We start from the raw sequence: 23272 nt of genomic DNA on the forward strand, positions 1-23272 counted from the left end.
GCCATGTGTGCACACAAAACACTCCCCCTAATCCAAACACTGATCCCCAGACAGCTCTGAGGACAAGTGTCCTCTGTAATCTGCTCAGCTCTGTTACCACTGCTACCAGTAACCACAGCATGGCTGCTCACTCTGGGTGCTGATGCACAGGGTGGCCTTGTTAGCTGTTGTGGTCATCTTTCCTCCCAGGTCCTCCACAATGCTTTTCACCTCCTCCTTGTTCTTTGACAGCTTCCCAACAACCAGGATCTTCATGTTGGTCAGTGGTTTGTCTAAAGGTTTGGAAATGACACATTAGCCACAGGCACAGAGTCCCTGGACAAACACCAAGCACAAAGTGACAGCACCCCCTTGCTGTACAATCAGCTCAGCTGGCAGGGAGATGAGGGACCAAGCAGGTCTGACCTGTGCTAAGCAAGCAGGAGGGAGTTCCCCTTCCCAGAGGAAAGGGAACAAAGCTCAGCAGCTGCCAACAAACAGAAGGGATGGAAGACAGGGAAATGGTATGTAGGCATATTTCCCTTTTCTTGGTTTGTTTTGTTAACTAAGAAGAATCAGTCTTCTTTCAGCATTGTGCTACTAGGGACTGTGCTCTGCTTCCCTTTTCTTTTAATGCCTAGATAGCATGGGAGAAATTCACTGTCACATGAAAGCTCCTGCCTTTTCAAAAGGAAATCTTTCTTTGAGGGGCTGCAGAGAGAATTATCTCTCAAGCAACACTGTTCCAGTCTTGATCTTACAGACAGTACAAGGCTCTACCATGCAAACCCCATAAGAAGTCAGGAGCAAACTGGTAACCATCTGAGGCTCCATCACATTGCAATTCAGGCTGGTCCAGGACATGGCAAGTGCCTAAGAGCATATTTGCACTGCTATAAGATAAATGCTATCAACTCTATTTGACCAGCTGAGGGTTGTGCTTCCTCTTCTCCCCTCAACACAGATTAGTTTAGTTGCTAGCAAACAAAGCAACCTGGCTTTAAATCTGGTCAACCTTTTGAGTTTACTTTCAGGGGACACTGGGGCTGGAATCAATTGCTAATCAAAAATAAGACCGGGGTTACTTTGTCTTCATTGCTAAAATAACATGATCTGGCTGAAATTAACTGTGGAGAATTACTCCCATCTTTTTAACCAAGTTACAGTAATGCCCTGCACCCAAAATTATGGCCAGAACTAGAAAGGCTGAATAAGAAAGAAGTCAGCATAGTTCTTAACAGACAGGCTTTATCACCAAAGCATGCAACTTGTTCCAGCAACCTACAATGGAGTTTCTTAAGTTCAGCCTTTTGCTAGGTGGAGACAGCATATCTATAGTATATAAGGGGAGCCAGTGATCAGTAAGGCTAAATCTCAGTAGATGATTTAGAAACAAAACAAACCCCTGAAAAACCCTCTTGCCCTCAAAACCTAAATTCATGTGGAATATCTGGCAGCACGGATATCCCTGGATGGTCCCAAAGAAACCAAGTGAGGTGGCATTTTGAAGCAGGTCTCCCCTGAGACACAATTTGCAACATCAGCCTTTACATTTCTGATTCATTGCATACACATCATTTCCTCACAATCAAGAAACACTCAAAATGATCTTTGGGTAAATAACAGAACCTCAAGCCCATGACCCCAGACAACTCAGGGCCTACCTGTGCTAGGAAGATAAAGCACATGAGATGCTTTTTTATCAGGAGAGCTCTGCCTGCTCAAGAGCAGGAGACCAGTGGGACTGTTGATGGTGGCAGATTTGTCTGGCTGGGAATGCCAGCCTGAACATCATCCTGAACTCCACCAATGTATGCCCAGCCAGACACTTACCTCTGGGTGCAGACACAGTCTCTGACAAAGGAGCAGATGCGGAGGGAGGAGGTGCTGAGTTCACAGTCGCAGCATCTGGAGGGAACACCCTGTCCTGCTTCTTACATTTAAATTTCTTCAGGTAAGGAATTTCCCGGAACTCCTGTGGGATGGAAGCATAAACAATTTAAAACCAACAAATATTACTGTAAGATTTAAAGGACAAATTGAATGCTAGCCAGATGTTGGAATTTATTGCACATCTTGGAAATTATTTTGATTCACGCTAAGGTGGACAAAACCCCACTTTACTGACTGAAAAAACAAAGCTGGAAGAGGGCAAATGATGAGTTTCAAATCAAATCAACATTGTCTCTTTCAATTTAATGTTACTGGAAGAAATATGATTTATTTATGCATTAGCTGCCTGCTCCTGAAGGGATGTGGCTGTGACAGGACTTGCCCGCTGTCACAGCTGCTCAGTGCTGCAGCACACTCTGCTCTCTGGCATCCTGCACTGACTGCTGCTTGTTCAGTCAGCTCGGAAATGTGCTTCAGAACGTCAAATATGCAGTAAACACTCACCTTTGGGATTACCCAGTCTTTCCTGTTGGGAGTCTGTGTTTTAGCCACACACTTGGTCCAGGCAGTGATATCCCCTGAACAATAATAAGCATCACTCTTGAACACAAACTGCCCCTTGCACTCCTCACAGGGCAGCAGAGCTCCAAAGGCCATCCCGTCTGCTACTCGGTCCAAGATCTAAAGCAACAAAGAACACAGAGCATGTCATGGCAGGAGGAGGCTGGAAGCACACACAGTGCTACCCTGGGCTGCACAAGAACTTAACTGCCAGGCTGCTGGCACAGACCTTTCCAGCATGTCACACACACTCTGAACATAAACCATGCATTGCAGCTGCACTGATGGATATATGATGCCTCAGAGGCATGGCGCAAGGTTCCTTCTGCTCACACCCCTGGCTCAGTCTCTCCTCTCCAGGAAGAGGGAGGTGATTCTCCCCATCTGCTCCACTCTCAAGAGACACCACCTAGAGAGCTGCACTCAGATCTGGGGCTCCCACCAGAGCAAGGACATGGACCTGCAGAAGTGAGGCCAAAGGAGGGCTGCAAAAATGACCAGAGGGTTTGAGCATCTCTCCTATGACGACAAGCTGAGATATGGGATTGTGCAGCCTGGAGAAAAGGTCTCCAGGTCTTCTTGCAAGACCTTCCAGAATCTAAACAGGGTCTACAAGAGAGCGGTGAGGCACTTTACAAGGCCATGTAGTGACAGGACAATGACTTTAAACTGAAAGAAGGCAAATTTACATTAGATATTAGGAATAAATTCTTCACTCTGAGGGTGGTGAGGCACTGGAACAAGTTACCCAGAGAAGCTGTGGATTCTCCATCCTTAGAAGTGTTCAAGACTGGGTTGGATGGGGCTTTGAGCAGCCTGACCTAGGGGGGTGGCATCCCTGCCCATGGCAGGGGGGTTGGAAAGAGATGATCTTTGGAGTCTCTTCCAATCCAACCCATTCTATAATCATGTGGTTCAGGAGAACAAATCTACCACACAGCACCTGACCAGGCTGCCATGCCAGAACAGCCAGGGAGAAGACAAGCTACTGCATCTGAGCACATGAGTAGGTAGGTGGGAAAGTAGGCTCAGACAAGTCCAGGTTTTCCTGCCTAAGAGTATTCCATATCCATTTTGAGTCTAGACACTTCCCACACACCAGCCCACACTCTACAAAGAGTCTTGATAAATACAAATACTTAAAGCAGTATGTGGCTCTGAAAGAGAGCAGACTTTCACAAATTACATAGATCAAAATTGACTCTTTTTAGAAAAGAAACTCGGAATTTGTACAATTTTTGCTTATTTTTGCATTATTTAACAGCTGAGGGAGGCAATGTGAAGTGCCTTAACTAACCTGCTCATGAAGAGTCAGCACCATAGAAAAATACAGACCACTTTGAGCACAGCAGAATAAAGGCACTACACTAGGACAAAGATGCTGAATTCAGCATCACTCGCCACCACACCACCCTTCACAAGCAAGTTTAACAGCAATACCAGAGTCCTGGGACAGCAGGACTGAGCTTTGCACCAAATTTCTTTCTTAAGTGTTACGTTAGAACATTCTTCAGACTTGTGGACCTTGCAGCAATATTGGGTCAGGTCAGCTTCACCAATTCCGCAACTACAACCAAACTCACGGCATTCTCCCCTGAGGGGACCTCCTGCTTGTTGGCAATCAGCAGCTCTTTCAGGTCATTGGTGGAGCAGACCTTCCTCAGCTCATCCTTGATGCCCCAGATCAGCTCTGTCTGCTCCTGTTGATAAAACCCAGCAGCTTAGAAAGCAATCGACTGCAAGTAGCAAAGAACACTCCTCAAACTGCAGTATGTGCACAAGGTTTTAGCAAGTCCATGTTATCTTAAACATAGATTGTGAGATTAAGAGCTCCAAGAACCAGTAACTTTACCAAAAGGGAGAGTCACACCTTCTACCAAACACCTAAAACAGACCCTTAGAGTCATACCCTTCAAACGTCAGTGCCCTTACTTAGTAAGATCTCAACATTCTTTGTAAATTTCACCTACCTAGCTGACACTGAGAACAGTGGGGATGTAGCTGCATTTGAGCCTTCCATTAAAAAAAAAAAAAAAAAAATCAGAATTGCTGATTGCCACTGTTCCTTTTTTAAGATAACTAAGCATTAGAGGAACTTCTACCAGATCAAACACCTGCAGCAGTGTGGAGAAGCATGCATATTCTTTTGGGCTTTTCTACAAAACTTGAAAGGGTTGGGAAGCAAAGTAGCATCCTAAAATATCTCTAATAGTTTCTGAATGTTATCCACTGGCTACAGTGAAAAATATAGTCTGCCCTGCAAGAAGTGGTTTACTGGGTTAAGTGGTATCATTTTCCATGTTAATGATCATGCTTAATGAAATGCTGTTAAAAAAAGTGAACCCAAAGTTAACCCTAATCTATAAAGTGCCTCAATTTGTCCTGAACAACTGCACTGCAGCAGCAAAACCTTGAAAATATATTTTTTGAAAATTATGGTGCTGCCGCACAACAACAACAACAAAAAACTTGTACAAAGCCAGAGCCAGCATTTTAATACAGCTCCATTAAGACCTCAGTTGCAGCAAAGACAGATTGTTAGGTTTTTTTTCTTTGGGAACTTTTAATAAATAAAAAATTCCTGAAACTCTGCTAGGGATTCTTCCCACAACATTCTAAAAAGTGACAGGTAGAAAGCTGAGATCAATCACAATCTGTACCCACGAACTGAACACATCTCCCCAGAGGGTGAAAAAGATTTGATTTTTTATTAATCTAGTTGCACACTTTATCTCTGTTTAATTTTTACAATGACCTATTTATTGTTTTCCAAACTCTTCTGCAATAGTGCTCGGGCTCCAAGCTCCAGCCACCACAGCCAGATGATACAGGAAGGAGCACAGAACCAGTCTCTCAGAAAAAAGGCATTTAACCTAATCTCTTTAAATCCAATAAGCCCAAGTCCTAGAGAACATCCTTCCTGTCTTTCGAGAGAAAGGGGCAGGGTGAATTGCCCTCAGCAAAGCCTCAGTGACAGGGCACTTCCTGCGCCAGGACACAAGGACTGTCTGTGCTGCCACTGCTCTCTCTGGGCACAAGGTACTGCCTTCTCTGGAGGCTCTTCAGTTACTGCCTGACACTGCACTCTCCCAACAAAGCAGTTCTTAGGTTGTGAGCAGCTAAAACTCACCTTCAGCTGTTTCTGCTGCTTTGTTTCTTTCTCTTTTTCTTTTTTCTGCTTCTTTTTTGCAGTCACGTTGCCATCTACCTCTTCTCCTTTTCTCTTTCTAATAGAGAAAAACAAAACAAAACCACACACACATGAAAGGAAGTTGTTGAAACGGCTGTCCAGCAGTTACCAGAGCTCAGATTACTGACTGCCAGTATCTGCAGAGGCATGAATATCCTCGGTTTTGGCAGGCAAATCCATTTTTCAAATTCCTCAGTGCTGGATTACAGACCCGAACTTGGCTCTGCAATGTGATCTGCCTCAATCAGGTCAGGTATACTTAGAGGTTTTCCACGGGGTAACCGTGTGGTGAGAGAGAAGAGCACGTGAAAGACTGCAACACTCTCAGGCATATTCATCTACATTCATCTCATCTATTCATCTATACACCAAAGGCATACCTAAGGATCACTGAACAGCTCTCCAAATCTGGGGAGGTGTAGTAATGCAGGTTAAAAGACCACAGTGTCTTTCACCTGAATCAACAGCTTGATCGGCTTAGATAGTCCAAACTGAAATAAAGGAGAGCAAACACAGTAACTTTAATGAGTTAACACACTGGGAAACTAGGTATTTCTCACCTAATTCCTCTTCAGACTGGAATTAAGTCAGGCCTCTGAAACCAAGCAGGTGCAAGTTTCTGGAAAATTTCAGTGCAAGCATTGTTGCACAAGTTTCAGGTGCAAGCATTGGAAAATACTTCCAGGCTCACAGTGGGTTTATGACATACTGTTGGGAGTTGCATAGGTGGAAATTTATTGCTATTTGCTAGGCCTTAGAGCTGAAGGGAGAAGTTACAGGAAACACTGCTCAAGAAAGACTAGAAAAAGAAAGCCAAATGAAAACTGGGGGGTTTTTGTCAGACTTCAGAGTGACAAGGGACCTCAGAAGAAGATCGTTTATGTTTCCAGAGTCATGTCATCCCCTTCTTCTGCCTGGAGTGTGTTCTCCTTGTGAGGATGCCAAGGGAAATTCTATCCCAGCTGAGACAGGATGGCCCTGCAACTCGAGGCAGAGCATGAACACAGCTTGGATCACACACTCCATTTTGACAGAGATGCTTTCTGCTATGAAACATCAGCCAGTTCTCTTTTTAAGAAAGCCTCTCACAACTTTGTAAGCTGTGGCTGAGGGTTAAGTCATGAAGTTGACATTTCTGATTGCTCTCCTAGTTACAGTTTTAAACAGTTCTCTTTCTAGGACTTTGCTCCCATTAAGACTAACTCTGTATGACAGCTATAAAGCTGCTTCAAGAGGATGTCAGGAGGTACTCTCCTCCCAGAGACTCCTGCATGAGACCTGTACCTTCTAATAACTCTCCTGGCCCTAAAACTGGGCTTTGTTCACTTGATTTGCAGTGGCCACAACAGCCCACCATTAGCACCTCTGACCAAACCATAGTTCAGAGCACTTTGAGAGACTGGTTTGGCAGAAGATCTCCTCTTCCAGCTGTGTCCCTGCCAGGTGCCATCAGTGAGCAGGGGCTATGCTGTACATCTCCCTGCCACGTGGTGGGGGGAAACAGCCACACTGTGCTGCCAGCAACTGCTTGAGAAAAACTTCACCCAGTATTCTCAATAGGCAAATGGCAACCAGTGTGGCAGGACTGGCTCCAGCACACACACAGTAGTGCCCCCAAAAGTCCCCAGGCCAAGCAAGTCCTCTCTCCTCCTTGGCTGCAGCCCCTCCTGGGAGCAAGACCAGAGCATCCACTGAACCCTATTAAGAGGACAATGACTTCCCTAAGTTTTAACAGAGTCAGGGGTACACAACAGAATCTGTGAAAAACTTACCAGCCTGAGTGCAAAGCATTCTGCTGCACCTTCCAAACCAGGGATTAATGATGTCAGTGCTTAGAAGGGGTAGGGGTGCCCAGCCCTGTGTATCTGCAGTGCCTGCTGACAGTCAGGCTGCCTCCAGCAAGCCAGCACTCACTCCCATGATGTAACTTGTCTCCTAAGGGAGCAAGTCCAGCACAGCAGCCACTGGAAGGTGATCACTCTACTGAGAGACCCTGTGACCCAGGGAATGCGTCCAAATTCCAGCAGCCACTCACTCTTTTGGCAGCTTCTCCTCACAGTCAAGGGGACAGCAGTTGCTGTACAGAGTGATTACTGTACCTGCTCCAGCCACTGGAACAAACCATGGAGTGGGAGGGATCATCCCAACTGCAGGGAGGCATAAAGCTATTGGTCACCACCTTCTCTTTCGTGCCCAAGGCTAAAGCAAACACCAATCATTTTATACAGCCTGGAGAAGAGAATGGCAAAACTAACTTCATCTTGCAGCTTCCCAAAGCAGCACATTTTAGAACAATCTGTAAACTACAACCTCACTGACACAAATTAAGAACACACACACAAGGATCTTCCATCCTTGGGCCACAAAACCATGTGTTGCCCACAGCAGTGGGGTGCTACTGCATATACCCTTTCTCCTGCTGGGGAAGGGACAGCCTTCCACCTCCGACAGGTACAGCCCAATAGCTTGCCTGCAAGGACTGGTATTTCCCAGGCAATGCAAACTACTTCTCATCTTCACGGAGGCCACAAAAGATTTATTCCAACTTCAGAGGAGATGAAGAGGGAAGTGAGCTGTCCCACTGTGGCCTGGCCCTTCCTGACCATCTACTCTATTTTTCACATTCGCCTCTTCCCCTCCCTACAAGGAAAAGGTGGAAAGGACAGTCACAACAAACCTGGATAAAACAAGAAGCCCACGCAGGGAGGAACAAGAACTCCTTTTTTCACCTCCTCCCTGTGAAGCACTGCCAGACTGTCAGTGACCTGAGCACTTAGCATTTGCCTCAGGTCACCTCTGCAGCTAATCCAGTGCTGCATGACATCTCCAGAGTGACACTTTACTCCTGACCTGGGCAGCAATTCCATCTAAACAAGTGAAGCAGAAAATACAGGAAGTATTACAGCTCAGAGCAGGAGGACAAAACACACACTACCAAAGAAATACTGTTAAAAGGAGCTCACAAGCTGCTACTGCATTTCCTACACCAGCACACAGGCATTCTTTCCACAGAGAAGCTGCAGGCAAGGACACAAGAGCCTCCTTTCCCAGGTCTACAAAGTGTTAGTGCTTAGGCAGGACAGCCCATAGCCCAAGGGAGGGTTGCATGTTTCACCCAGAACTGGCTGAGGAAAAGAGGCAGGATCCTTGCAGTAAATCCTCCCATATTTGGTCTTCATAAGGAAAGGATTTTCCAACTTATTCTTCATAGCCCTGCTCAACACCTCACCTCTCCCATCTGAAAAAGGCATGTCTCAATGCCACTTTTGCACAAAGGGCTGACAGGGCAGTCCCCAAGTCTGAGATTGTTCTCGAAGTATGGGCTGGACATGCAGTAGCAGCACCTGAATTTGGATGTGTCACATCTGAATTGCACAGACTTCTCAGTCAGGATACAATTTGAATGCAGCATATTTAGAAATATCTTTAAAGATAATTTTGATAACCTTACTTGCAACAGGCACTTTAATATAATTTCTGCAAGAGGCTGTAATTTCTCTTGTTAATTTCTGTTATCTGATCAAATGCACAAGGTGAATTATCCCAGGTAACTGCATCTCATTCAGGTTTCTGGAGTGGTCTTCCTTTGGCTTCTCCATAACTCCTGTGCTTTCTTGGCAGCAAAACCAGCAGATAGTTAGCACACCACACTCCTCCACTCAGGCTGTTTATTTACACTCTCACCCATTCCGTTTGTTTGACAGGCAACGATTTTTCCAACTGACTCTTACCACCCTTGGCTCAAGCACAGCCCAAAGAGCAGAAGGTAGTGGAACATAAGAGCCAGCCAGCAACTTCACGGCTGAGGAGCTTGTTCAGGAAGTGCTTAGAAAGCAGGAAAGATGAGACATCCTGCTGCTTTTCTGGAGTGAGGTCCTGGTTCACATTACCCTACATCACCAGTGCAAGCTTTTTTCCACTGCAATTCTAGGCCTTTATTTACACAGTGACTTGGCAAACTACTTTGTGGCCTTTCTTTACAAAGCCTTCATATTTTGCATAGCATCCCAGAAGTGGCCCAGAAAAGCAGAGTCAGGGCAGACAAGAGAAGCACTTACACAGTCAAATCTCTAGAGCTTTGCTGAGAACCTGGGAGAAAACTACAAATAACCCCATTAAAGTCTCTGTTCTAGGACAAAGCAGAACTCACATCTCAGCACAAAAAGCAAAGGATTACTTGAAAACTTGTAAGTGCATTAAAATGCATTAAAAGCATTCTGCTTACACTAAGCAATGCACACAGAGGTAAAATCCCTGAATGGAAAGACAGCAGGCTGCCCAACAGATGCACACATCTCCTCTTGGTCTCTGCCAGTTCAGTTGAGCGAGGTGAACGGAACAGAACCTGACAGGGCTCTGGCCAAAGCCTCCATCCTGGGGTGCTGCAGGACTCTCCCCACAGCACTGCCAAATGCTTCTGGAGCAATGGCTTGCCAAGGAACTGCGCACAACACACATCAAGTTCCAATACTGACAAAGACTGTACTGCTGCAACATGGCCATAGCTTCTCAGAACAGACATCAGCCTCACTGGACATTTTCAAGGTGAATATTTGCAAAAGCAAAGTTGAATTCATTCTAAAATGTACACAGAGAAGCCCAATGTTTTCCAATGACAAGATCTTCCTTATCTGTAGGATCCAGAAATACCTAATGTTCCTTCCTTCATGGGGACAATACAACACTGGTTTGTGTTATGAAGCATGACTCCAGGCAAAGTCATTTCAAGAACAAGTAACAAAAGCCTTCATTAAAAAAGATTCACAAAGCTAGCAAGTCACCTGGAAACACTTCTCTGTCAGTACAAGTTCTGTCAAGAGCCTCCACTGAAAATCTCAATGCAAGGCAATGAAATTTCAGACGTACTATAAAAGATTCAGCAAACAAAAGCATCCAAGTGTAAGCACTACATGGCCAATAAACACCATTATCAGATTCAGTGCCTGTCACACTTCAGCAGCTCATAGATAAAAGATGTCAAATCAATTCTCTAACAAGTGGTTTGAGCAGAGAAACCATCACTGATAACAGTATCACACAAGGAGATGCAGGGCCCAGTATCCATTTGTACTACACAAGCATTATTTTATGGTTGAAAGCTCTGAATCAGCCCTCCAAGTCACAGCTGCAGGTCTCTGCATTTCCTCAAGGCAGTCACAGGGGGCAACTGGACTGCAGGTTCCCAGGGACAGGGAATGTCTGATGTCATCTGCCTGAGGTCACAGGAAGGACCAAACCTTCCTATGACCAATATTCTTCTAACAGAGACAACAATATCCCACAGCATTTATCATGGATGTATTTAAAGGCAACGGCTCCTCCAGACAACACAATTTCTTACACTAACTACCTACCCTTCACTCTTGGTAGCTGGGAGCTGCTTCTTCAGAGTTTCTTTATCTTCAGCTTTCAAGATGCTGAAGCCCAGGAGCTGGGTGGCCCCGTAGGTCGGGAGGAAGCCCAGCTCTGCTCGGCGGCTCACAAAGCAGTCCGGGTGGTACCAGTTATCTATCATTCCCAGCTGCGGCTTTTCAGGATGCACCATCTTCTTGGAAATCCGGATCTGGCCCTGAGGTAGATTAAAGTGACACAGGAGCAATTTTTAGGCCACTATGGAAGGAGCAGGATGTTAACAAGTTACCAACATGATGCTTCCTAAAAACCCATAAAGCAGTAACAGTTCCCCTATCAAAGTCTGCAGCTCCTGTTCAAACCCTTTCAACACAGTTCCTCTACCATTTTCATGTACTCTTGCTAGGTTGAAAAAGTCACCTTTTAAGGCAGTTTTCTGTTCAAAATCCATTTAAACTGGATAATCCTGTTGTCTTTATTCCAATTTCCAGTAAGCTTACCAAGTAAAACTCACATGAACAAGCCTCATAAAGGCACATCTCAAAATTAACTTTATGTCCCTATCACTCAAACATCAATGCTGATACGATCTTATCCTGTCTTACTGCAAATTACCTTTCAGATGTCCAACAGGTAGATGCTCTGCAGGGCAGCAACAAGCAGGAAAAGCTGCAGTTAGTGGTGACTCTCTTGCCACTGAAATGCTGGTGAGCAGCATTCCCAGCCTGCTCTAAGACCCAAGTGAAAGGAGGGATCACCAGGCTTGAAACTGAGGCTACCGTCCCTGAGGGATGCCTTTACTGTCAGCTGTCCAGGACACAGCTGCTCCTCAGACACAGAAATGCAGCTCTGCAAGTGCTTTCCATATGCAGGACAGACAGGAAACAATTATAAAAGCCACTGTTTGAATTAAAACTGGTGAGAGAAAACATGAGATGGAAAACTTCTTTACCTTTTCTATTTTCTGCTCACAGCCTTTGCAAGTACTTCTGTTAGACTTGGCATACTCTGCAGCAAAGTCATTTAGGCTCTTCTCAGCTTTACCACCTCCTTCCTGTTCCCCTCCTTTACCTGGAGAACAAAGCAAATACAGAATTCAGCTTTAATATGCATTCCCTTGTTTTCTTATTCTCTGTCCCAGATTGTTAGCAGTCTGCATTAATAAACGTCTTGGGTTCCAGCCACTCATTTGTCCAGAATTTGAATAGAGAGTAAAACAAGCAGTCCATGCGCAAAAGCACCGAAGAGTCACCATAACCATGCACTAAACTGAAGGTACCGTTAAGAAAACAGAGTACAACAGCATCTGTTAACATTAAAGAACTGAAAACTAAATACACCAATCATGATAACAAGAAGTGTTTTTCAATATATCTGCCAACTGACTTGGCTTTTTCTCCTCACTGATTTAACATGCTGGATAATACTGTGAGCATCCTAGCCCTGGAGTGTGGAGACATCGCAACAATTCTTCTGACATCACTTGCTGAAGCAACGGGGACATCAAATCACCATAATAACAGCACAACAGAAGAGAGCAAAGTTCCAGAACCTCCAAACACCGTGAGGCTTCTGCCTACCTCCTCCAGGACTTCCAGTTTCAATGGCTTTCTTGATTTTCTCCTGATCTTCCCAGCGAAGCTCAGGGAAGCCATCAATGTCTGCATGGGACACAATTCGAGCCCGCTTCCAGAAGCAGCTGTAGTGGTGCCAGTGAGGGACTTTGCCATCAAACATAGGTGACTAGCAAAAAAGCACATTAGGCCAAGATGAAACAATTCAAGCAGAATCAAGGGGAAAACCAAAACAAAACAAAGCCCAAGATAAAAAAGGAGTACCTGGGTAAACACACATTTCTTCTTTTTATTTTTCTTTAAATCAAGAGATGGATACTATTTAGGACAAAGTCTAAGAAGAAAATCTAATAAGACAGACAAGCTGCTGGAGAAATGTTCCCAAAGGGGATAGACATGGAAGGAGCATTTAGCTAGCTTAACCAGTTCATCACCCTGCTGCTCAGTCCATCTGTTTTACTGAAAAAAAAGGTCACAACCTCAGCATGGTTGCACCAGCCCCTGCGAGACTGTGCAGCACAAAAGGCTGCTGGCCTCACTCCACAATCCCTTTGAGAGCCACTTCTCAAGTAAACAGTCTATATACTGGAGAACCCATGGCAGGCACAAGATAAGAAGGGCACCTCCAAGGATTGTGGCCTCAAGGGTTGTGGCCTGAGGAAACTCCTGAGGGGCCTGCAGGAGGTAGAGACAAAATTCAATGGAAACACCAGAGCCCAATTAAAGTTCTGCATCAGAGGTCAACAGGAGGCCACAAAGCTGATCAGAGGGTTGAAGAACCTCTGCTGTAAAGACAGGCTGAGAGAGTTTGGGATGTTCAGCCTGCAGAAGGCTCCAGGGCTGTCTTACAGCACTTTCCAATACCTGAAATGGGCCTACAAGAAAGGTGAAGAGGGAGTTTTCACAAGGGCTTGTAGTGATAGGGTGGTGAGGCACTGGGAAAGGTTGCCCAGAGAAGCTGTGGATGCCCCATCCCTGGAAGTGTTCAAGGCCAGGTTAGATGGGGCTCTGAACAACCTGATCTAGTGGGGGGCATCCCTGCCCAGTGCAGAGGGTTGGAACTCAATGATCTTCAGGGTCCCTTTCAGACCAAACTATTCCATGATCCTGTGATCAGGACAGAAGCATCACCCAAATCCTCCCTGAAGTGCAGCTCCAGAGTTCCCTGCCCCACACCAAGCACTTGTTTTGCAAGTACCCAACTTGTTTAAAACTCAGACACAGCAGGTACCATCCTGGCATCGCTCCAGTTACCCATCAGGCAAAATAACTGTACAGTGGTTTGGCTCCAAATAACACACACAAACAGCTGCTGTACTAATAGTACTAAGTGTGGTATAATTACTATTACTGATGATACAGAACTAACGACCTAGGAAAGCCTTCCACGTGTCACTCACTAACAGGAGGGAGATCTCCAAGTCAAAACAACAGCAGAGCTTTGTGCATGAGCAGGAAGGAAAAGGCAAGGGCTTCGAAGACCACAGCATAGAACCAGGAGAGCTGAGAGCCCAAACTACAACCAACCATCTACCAAACTGTAAGAGGACATTTTTATTTCCAGATGGGCTTTTCCCACAAGCCAAGACTGGATACCCAGTTACCCTCACAGCACCACCGCAGCCACCCTGCAGTCGCTCTCAATGTGTCTGTAAGTCACATGTGATTTTGGCACTGCAACATGGACACCTCTGGGCTTGTGTCTAGAGTTTTGCAGGAGGACCCAGGGCTGCTCCCAACACAAAGGCTTTGAGGGCACAAGGCACTGGGGAGTACAAAAGGGAGCAGAGCTAGCTCAATCTTTAAGACAACAATACAAGCAGTGAGTAATCTCCTCAACATGGAGTTTCAGACTCTTCTCTGTGTGGAAAATGAAACCTCTAGGCAAGCTGGGCCTTGTTTAAACAACTTCTCTCAGCTCACCTATCTCTAGACCATAGTTTCCTAAACAAACTAAGGAAAAAAGAGACCGATTCACTTTCATAGTGCACGTTCAGATAACAGAAACCACTCAGTTCCAGCTGGAAGCAAAAGACAAAGCTGTGCCGGTTCTGCAGGGCATGGGTGCCTGGCCTGTGCCAAGCACCCAGAATCCCACTGTCATTCAGAGCTCTTCACTTGAGGAACCAAAACAAAAGCGAAGTTACAGCAGACACAACTAAGGTCTTGGTCTCTATCTCCCTTTGATTTCTTCAGCACAATTTGCAGAAGAGCTCGATGCACTGACGCTGGCAGAGAGACTGCTCTACAGGGGATTTCCCTGGAAAAAGTAAGGGACCTGCGTGCTCTGGTGAAATTCAGGCATTTACAGCACGACGCCCAGCAGCAGGGTGTGCTCTGATGGTACAAGAACTAGCAGAGGAAAGAGCAAGCAAATTCAAGAGGTTGTGGTGAAAATAAATAAAAATACAAATGTTTGGTGTAAGACCGGCAATTCTGGGGATATGTCTGGCAATGAAAGGCAGTGGCTCTATGAGGAATGTCGGTCCCCAGGAGCTCACTCCATAAACCAAACCCTAGAGAACCAGAACACAACTCCTACCCCCCGCACTGAAGAAGGGCAACCCGCTTCGCATCAACCTCAACTGCTAGGCAAGACAGGAAGGGGTAACAAACGTGAGGAAGCCGAGGAGCAGCAGCCGGAGCAGGGGAGGAGGAGCAGCTCCAGCGCTGAGTGCAGCGGGGGAGACAAAAGGACAGGCAGCAGGAACACGTGCGAGCAAACGCTGCAGCTTGGCACTGCAGGGTCCCGCATCTTCCCCAGGGGGAGGAGGCTCTGGGGAACAAAGGCAGAGGCAGGTATTTCCCCTCCGGGACAGCAGCTTTGCCTCCAATCCCGGCAGACCTGCCAGCCCCGCCCGGCAGCCAGGGCGAGGGGGGGACCGGGCCCTTCCTCCCCGCCTCGTACAAGCGGAGCCTCTCCCAGGGGCACAAGCGAGCTACATCCTCCAGACCCGGCTCCTCGGGCGGCCGGGAGCCGCAGCTCCCACCATCCACCCACCCATCCCTCCATCCATCCGCAGGGCTTTGCGCTGCCACGTCCTTTCTCGCCTTCCGTAGACACGCACACGTATGCCTTTGCTTACTTTTCACAGCAACACCCCCAGACTCAGCCCGTCCCCAGGAGGCTGCAGGCGCCCCCTCCCCTCTGCCCTGATGCAGCCAGCGGGGACAGAGTCCCCCCTCCCAGGACAGCGGCGTGTGCCTCCCGTGCGGAGCGGCGATTCCCCCCGCATCCTCCCGCAGCAGGCAGGGATGCCGGGTCCGCGCACAGCTCCCAGCCCCCAAAACAGGACGGAGCTCTTCCGTTCCTTCCAAAAGTAAGCCGAGCAGTCTCTTCCCCAAAAGGCAAATAATAGCATGAGGGCGGCGGAGAGCAAACCGTGCCTCCGCAGCCCGTTCGCCAATTGCGGCTCAGCCGGCTCACGCCTGCCATATGCCAGCCAGCTCAGCGAGACCCCGCGGGCCCGGCCGCTCATCCTGCGGCCCCCGGGGCTGCCCCAGACCTCTCACAGCTTTCGGGCCGCAGCTCCTCTGTCTCGTATGCAAAGCGCGCACCGAGCGGGGATTCCCCGGCGCCGACATCGAGCGCTGCGAGCGGCAGACGCTTTCCGGGGCACGGAAAAGCCGAGCCGCGGAGCTCGCCTCGCCCCCCGGACGGCAACAAAGCGCCTCTGTGCGCGCCCGCGGGCCGCCCCCCGGCCCCGCCACGGCCACAAACGGTGAACTTTGCACCGATTCGGCTCCAGCCGCCCCTGCAGCCCGCGGGAGCGGGGGAAGCGGCTCCCCCCGCCCGGGGAGCGCTGCGGGCAGGGCTGCCCCGGGCACCGGCGCTCTGCGGACACGCTGCGCCTCTGTTAAAAATAGGCTGCGCTCGCCCCCGCAGCAGCGAAAGGCGCGGCCGAGCGGCTCCGGAACACCGCGGAGGGAGCGGAGCCCCGGGCTGGCCCCACCGCCGGCGGTACCGAGCGGACCGGCCGGATCAGCCCGCCCCCCGCCACGCGGTACCTGCACCATGAGCGCCAGGCGCAGCGAGTCCTTGGCGATGCTCTCGCCGCACTTCTTGCAGGAGGCGCGGCCGCTCTTGGCATACTCGGCCCGGTACAGCTTCTCCGCCGGCTCCGCCATCGCCGCCGCTCCCGCTCCCGCCGCCGCGCCCCCGCCCCGCGCCGCGCGCCCGCCGCGACCCCGCCCGCGGCAGCGCCAGCCGAGCGCCGAGCGCGCACCCCCGCCTCGCCGGCCGGGCGGATCTTCCGCTCGGGCATTGATTGCGCATGCCTGGAGGTTCCTCCCGTGTATCAATGGGAGGCGGGCGCGGCGGCGCGGCTCGTGCTGCGCCCTAAGGGACGCGGGTTCGGGTCCCGCCGCCACCCCCCGCTTCACCCCGCTTCCCTGTCCCGCACCCGAGCGACACAGAGCGGGCTCCCGCCTCTTGGGAGAACCTGAGCTCAGCAGCTCTCCCGCAGACAAATACTGGCCTCGTGATGCTACTTCCAGGCGGGCGTTCCGGTGGTGTCCAGCGACAGGACGAGGAACGATGGCCGCAAACTAAAACACGAGAATTTCCCCCCCGCCATGAGCAAGAGCTGCTTTACATGAGGGTGGCAGAGCACTGGAACAGCTGCGCAGGGAGGTCGTGGAGTCCCTCTCTGGAGACAGCCAAAACCCACCTGGACCCGCTCCTGTGTCACCCGCTCCAGGTGACCCTGCCTGGGCAGGGGGTTGGACTGGTGATCTCCAAAGGTCCCTTCCGACCTTGACAATTCTGTCATTCTGTTTCCTCCAGCCCCTGGGGATAACAGTGGGGCTGCTGACAAAATCAAAGAAGAGCGGTTTGATAAATAAAACCTGGATTTTTTTTTTCCTACTCACAGTAGATAATTATCCTCTACTATCAGCAGAGAGCATTGGCTCTGCAGCTTCCCTGGAGGAAGGCAGAGGAGAGCACTGAAGTTACTCCAAACCCTTGCCAAGTATTTGTCATTAATTTTACAGAGATTCTGAAATCAGGGTTCAACTGAGGCAGCATATGCAGCCCCGGGTGGGCTTCAGGCAGCTCGCAGGTGTCACTCAGAGGCGCACACCAGCATCTCAGCAAACCTGAGATGCTGACACACCTTTTATCCTGTGCTGTCCTTCTCCGGGCTGTCACACGTGTGCTGTGCAGGGTTTACTTTCACTGCGAGTCCCCCACCAGGCTGGGACTATCGGCGTGCCCGGGAGGACAGGATGGGTCCTGAGTACATCACTGCGGATTTGGGGAAGGAGGAAAAGCAATCTCTGCGAAGCACTAGATGGTGCTGCGAGCACACAGACAGCCGGGTGCTCCACACAGCGGAATCTTCGCTCTTGCTGATCACTCCTTCCAGGAGTTCTTGGCCCAGACACCAGTGGTTCAGAGACAGATCACTTTGGTCCCACCCTGGGGAAAAGTGGAGAGAAAACGTAGGGAGTTCATCTGAATGATATGGTGGGTTGCCTGTCACTCTGCCTGGCGTGTTTGCCAAGGGGTTTGCCCTGTTTGAAGGTGACCAGCAAAGATGTGTGGAGTGGCATTCACCCCGTTCAACAGAACTGCTGCCACCCTGCTCCATCCAAGGGAGGAAAGCAAATAAACAATTAAGGCTTGACTGGGAAGAGTGAAATCAATGGCCTCTTTAACCCTGATTCTGCCTCTGTTAGGAGCTGACATAAGAAAGGCCAAACAACCTCTGCTTGAACTTCCAAATATTTCCCAGCCTCATGAGATTTGTGGCTCAGGGATTTCCTGCATGCCATTATCCTGGGGGGAATTTTTCTTCCAAGGATTTGTCCAGTTTCTCTGAAAAAAAACCTCTTTTGTTTATATGTTATTTATTTATAGTGTTTGAGCAAAAGAGAAATGAGTGCTTGTTGGTGTTTCCTCTGGCTGGGGCCACTTTCACTCCTAAGAAAGGCAGCCCTGTCCAAACACTACAATGCTGTTCTGCAGCTTGCAGCCTAGACACTTGCAGAGGATCTGTAGGATGTCATGAAAAGCAGTACATAGACATTCACAGGCTTGCAAGCATGAACACAAGCAAAGAAAGTGACTGTAACAAATGGCTGTTCTAAGCTTAACCTTGTTTTTTTTTTTTTTTTTTTTTCCAGTTATGAACACATACTACATTAACATTAGTCCAAATGGGGTTTAGTGGATTTTCTTTTTTGAAAGGGGTAGGTGGTTCTGCTTGACAGGATCAGGCTCAAAGCTCTGGGCACTTAACCCTTTCAGCCTTACTTGAGAACTCCACAGGAGTTTGTCTGGTCACAACCAGTGTGTTGCTTTGAAACAGGAACGTCTAAATAGCAGGAATTACATTGTTATGGTTCTTCTTATTGTGGTGTAATTTCCTCTGTAGGCTAAGTGTCATCCTGGTCAAGAGTTGCCAAATCATGTTAGTCCCATAAATCTATTGATGTCAACAAAGCTGCCTTGCTCTCTGTCTTCCCAAGTGTGACATGTGGATCACAACACATCCATTCCATTCTCCCAGGGCAGTGGGGGCCCAATGAGTCAGTGCTAACACAAGCAGCACCGAGGATACCAAGTTTTGTTATAAAACAGGGAATGCTTTGGCAGAAGCTGAGAGAAGTGGCATCTGCAAGGCCACTTTTCTGGGGAATCATCATCCCTTTAAGTAAATCCACTTTTTCCAGAGCCCTCATATTTAGCTGCTGGGTTTTACCAGAGCCTGCATGCAGGAGCAAGGACAGTTAAAGAGAGAAAGATCTTTGTGATCCCTCACATCCCTTTCTAACAATATTCCCATCTCAGTGAACTGATGACTTCTGGGATCCTGTTGGATGATGAGTGCTGCACCAATGTGTGAGACCAATGGTTTGTTTTTCCTCTCTGTGACCAAAGTAGAACTCATGGTTATCCTCAGAGGTGTTCTGAGTATCATCCATACTGAGATGCCAAACTGGCTGCTGGTGCTTGCAGAGCAGCACTTCCCAGTATCCAACCCAAATCTCACACATGCCCCTGGGCTCCCACAGCTCACTGTGCTGCAGACAGGAGCATAAGTGAGGAAGGTGGTGTAATCAAAAGGTCTGCTCCGCAGGCTTCATCATAAATGTCAGGATATTTGGAATTTTCTTAAAGCCTCTGTTTCTGCAATCTCACCTCTAGGACGCCCCCAGAAATTTCTGTTCTCCAGAGGCAAAGCACACAGAAACAGTAAAGAAGAAAAGAACAGTCCAAGAAACCCCAGTTATGGCAGTTTTGAGTCTCTCAGACTGTGAAATTCAGTGTCAAGCATTCAGGTGCCTGGCTTGTGACTTCAGAGCACCACAAAGAATTACATTTTCTTTTCTGGGCCATTTTGCATTTGATTCCTCTGAAAGGCAGAGGGAAGTAGGTCAAACTCTGGCACCAGGAAGACGTAAGTTATCTCTTCAGTGTCACAGGACCAAATGCTTCCCCTCAGATTGTGCTGACAGAACCCTGAGCACTAAGTCTTCCAGACTGTCTTGCTTTGGGCTCCATTTCTGACACATGCTCAAGATGTCTCCCTGCAAGATTTCCACCCTGCTAAGCATCTCACAAAGGGTGAGAAAATGTTGGACATATACAGGGAAGACGATTGCTTACAGCCTGTAGGGGAGTCAGAACTGCTTTCGCTCAAGCCTGGATTTGTTGCTTCAGGAGACTTTATATTATCTGGTCTTTGCTATCTGATAGCTCAAGAGTTTTGTAACAAAACCCCCTTCAGTGCTAGGTTATCCTGTCTGTGTTGATGACCCATTTTTTCATGCCACTGCACATAATCAGTGTGGCTGGGATGACCCTGTTTGCATCCAGGCAGGAGGCTACAGGCAACCACTGCTGTGGCTCAGCTGTGCCTTCTTGCTTATGTAAGTGATCATCCCATTGGCATCCCTGAGACTACACCAGTGGGAAAGGGATGTGAGATCATGCACCCCATTTAACTGAGCATCTCACTGTCTTTTCTTTCCATGGAATAAATCAGAGGACTTATTGTTCTGTCTGGGGGTTCTAAAATATGTTTTGAATAGCTTAATAACTTCCTGTGGTTCCTCTCTCCTGGTTGATCATTAACATATGCAATCTCTTTGGCTTTATTTAGAATTTAGAATTTATTTAGAATTTAGAGTGTTCCTGCTGGGCAGAGGTGCCCAGGGCTGGCCTCCTTCTCAGTCCCCCTAAATAATTTTGCATTACAGACCAGCACAGAGGTCTGTGTGAAGCATCTCTGGTGGTTCCTCTGTTCTTTAGACATGTCCCTTAAATAAACCTGCTTTTTCAGTTTTCCAGATGCCCAGGAAAGTAGATGTAGGAAGAGGTAAGGGAGGAGGAGTTGAGAGAGGAGAAACAGTATTTCAGACTGCCTGGGAACATGACTGAGTAGCTTTCTCTCAGTAAATTCAGTGGTGTGACTACATATCCTGAGTCTAGGGAAGATAATATTCCAAAGCCAGTGGCAGAGCCAAGTGCAGCCACAGTACTTGCCACAGTTAGGATCTGGGTGCTTGCCAGGCTTTGAGGTTGTTCACCCTGACATTATCCCCACATGGGAAAGGCCATTATCCCTGTTTTACTGTCCCCATGTGGCACCTGAGACACAAATCATTGTGCAATGAAAATAGAGAGTGTGAAATTAGAAAAAGGGTAAAAGGAAATTTGTTCTCATGGCAAGTTAATTAAACTAGAGGCTACAGCCAAAGGCAGATGTTGTGGCAAAGTAATGCTGAAAGGAATTGTTTAGAGTTCTCCTAATTGCAAATGTTAAAAGGGACATAAAACAGCGAGTTTTGGAGATAAAGTCCATACCTAATTTATGATGACAGTGAGGAGACATAACTTAGGGAAGAGATGATCTTCAGTCTCACCATGGGTCCTTCACTTGAAATGCTCAGCCCAGTGACCTGGAGGCAGAGGAGCACTTGCCATGAGCAGCTGTAGTCCATTCTTGATTTCTGCTACCTGCCAACAAGAATAAAAAATCACACCCAAGGGAAAAGCAGAGTCTCCAAAACCCTGAGCTAATCCCACAGCCATTCAGTCAGCCTTTGGCAAAGTTTGTGAGAAATGATGGCAAACTTCTTCAAGGGCTACCTGGCTACCTTTTTTTGTGTGGATGCTGCCCATTAGCTTGTTCTCCCACCTGTGTTCCCAAGCATCATCTTTCCCCTTTGTAGTGCAGGGGGGCTGTTAATCATCCTGCCTGTGTGGATGCCACTTGTAAAAGGCTCTGCTGCCAAAGGAAAGAGGCACCAGCTGCAGCACTGAAAATGTTCAAGAGCAAAAACAAGGAGAGAGATTTAGAAAGTTCACGCTCAGAGATCTGTGTGTGCCAATCCCAAGCTACAGCCTTATGGAGGAGTTTAATTAAGGATGGCAGCTTCCCCATCTGAAGTTGTAATCCCAAATACATGTTGTCTCCACATAGGCTCAAAGCCAAGCTGTGACTCCTGACTAGAGCACCCCAGGGCAGATGGCCACATCCCTGGGGTGGCAGATACCTTCCCTACCTGTGCCACCAGTCTGGGTATCCTCTGGCCCAGAAGAGCTGCCAAAATACATATTGGGCAGCACAAGATACCAGCTGGAGAGTCTGTGTATGGTTCCCAGTTTGGGTCCTTGAAAATGAATAAATAAAAGCAAAACAGAAGAGCCAGAGGGCTAAAAGGGACAGAGTGGCCAATGAAACTCTCAGCAACATTGTGCTATTGGGGTAGAGAAGAAGATGACATTTCTGCAGTCCTGTGAGTGCTTTGTGGTAGTTTGAGGCTGCACAGGCCCTTTGCAGAGATACCACAGCCTCTGAAACAAATCCACTTTTGAAATGGGGATTTCTTACAGCATTCTGTTGAAGAGCAGTGAAACTGCACAGGGAATTGAAACATGTCCAATTAGTAACCTACTAGTCCCCATAATTTATCCAAAATCTAAATCCCATCTGATTTTGATGGACACAGACAGCTGAGACCTTGCTTTCCTGGTGCAGCTGAAAACAGGCTTAACTTTGCTTGTACTCATGCTGGCTCCTTTTGTCAGGCAAAGGCCTGAGGCATTTGTTTGGGTGCTCTGCAGCTCTGCCCAGGTGAGCAGCAGGATGTTTTTTCTGGTCTTTGAGCATCCATTATGTGACTGATTCCAGTAATTCATTAAATGCAACAAATGAGTGGTGACAGTGGAAGTTACCCTACCCAATAATCCATCTCCCTTGCCTCCTGATGAGAAGGTTTCCTGTTACACTGGGCAGACCTGTCCTCTTCACTCTCCTTACAGGCTCTCTCTCATTCTCAGTTGCCTTCAGACACATATGTGTCCAGTCTCAGAAGCTGTGAATGCCCTCTTTCCTCAATTGCCAAAAATCTGCATGGTACTACTTGCCTTTAGACCCCTGGGTTTAGCTAAGAGCTCAGCAGTGGTTGCACTATTTGAAAGTGCTAAATATTTCTGCCTGAGTGATAACTTGCAAAAAAGTCAATCTAGCTTCTCTGTAACCCATTGCTTTCAGAAAACTCTGAACTGCTTGTAAGTGCCATAATGAGGAGCACTGACCACTTATCTAATAAAATTCGTTTTCTGAAGTATTTCTAAGCTCTATTACAATCACACAACTTCATGACAATAAGTATCTCTGAGTGTGGATTTGATATTGGCAGTCTTCTTTTGTAATGTATATACATGACGGGGAATCTTAGTTCTCCTTTGTGACTAATTACTGTTAGG

General features: G+C 47.8%; 1 protein-coding gene across 1 annotated transcript in view; it reads right to left on the reverse strand.

Moving 5' to 3' along the window:
- The window catches only part of PARP1 (poly(ADP-ribose) polymerase 1), a 30928-nt gene extending 14238 nt beyond the window's left edge, over positions 1-16690 (reverse strand). Inside the window, exons 1-9 of the mRNA XM_053974280.1 lie at positions 16558-16690; positions 12556-12718; positions 11928-12046; positions 10978-11192; positions 5564-5660; positions 4017-4133; positions 2377-2553; positions 1813-1954; positions 132-272 (exon numbers count right to left, since the gene is read on the reverse strand). Coding sequence (XP_053830255.1) covers positions 132-272; positions 1813-1954; positions 2377-2553; positions 4017-4133; positions 5564-5660; positions 10978-11192; positions 11928-12046; positions 12556-12718; positions 16558-16677 — 1291 coding nt within the window. The 5' untranslated portion in view covers positions 16678-16690. The remainder of the gene's footprint in view (positions 1-131; positions 273-1812; positions 1955-2376; positions 2554-4016; positions 4134-5563; positions 5661-10977; positions 11193-11927; positions 12047-12555; positions 12719-16557) is intronic.
- Positions 16691-23272: the final 6582 nt, after the last annotated feature.

Source organism: Vidua macroura, chromosome 3 (assembly GCF_024509145.1).
Source record: "Vidua macroura isolate BioBank_ID:100142 chromosome 3, ASM2450914v1, whole genome shotgun sequence".
Classification (NCBI taxonomy): domain Eukaryota; kingdom Metazoa; phylum Chordata; class Aves; order Passeriformes; family Viduidae; genus Vidua; species Vidua macroura.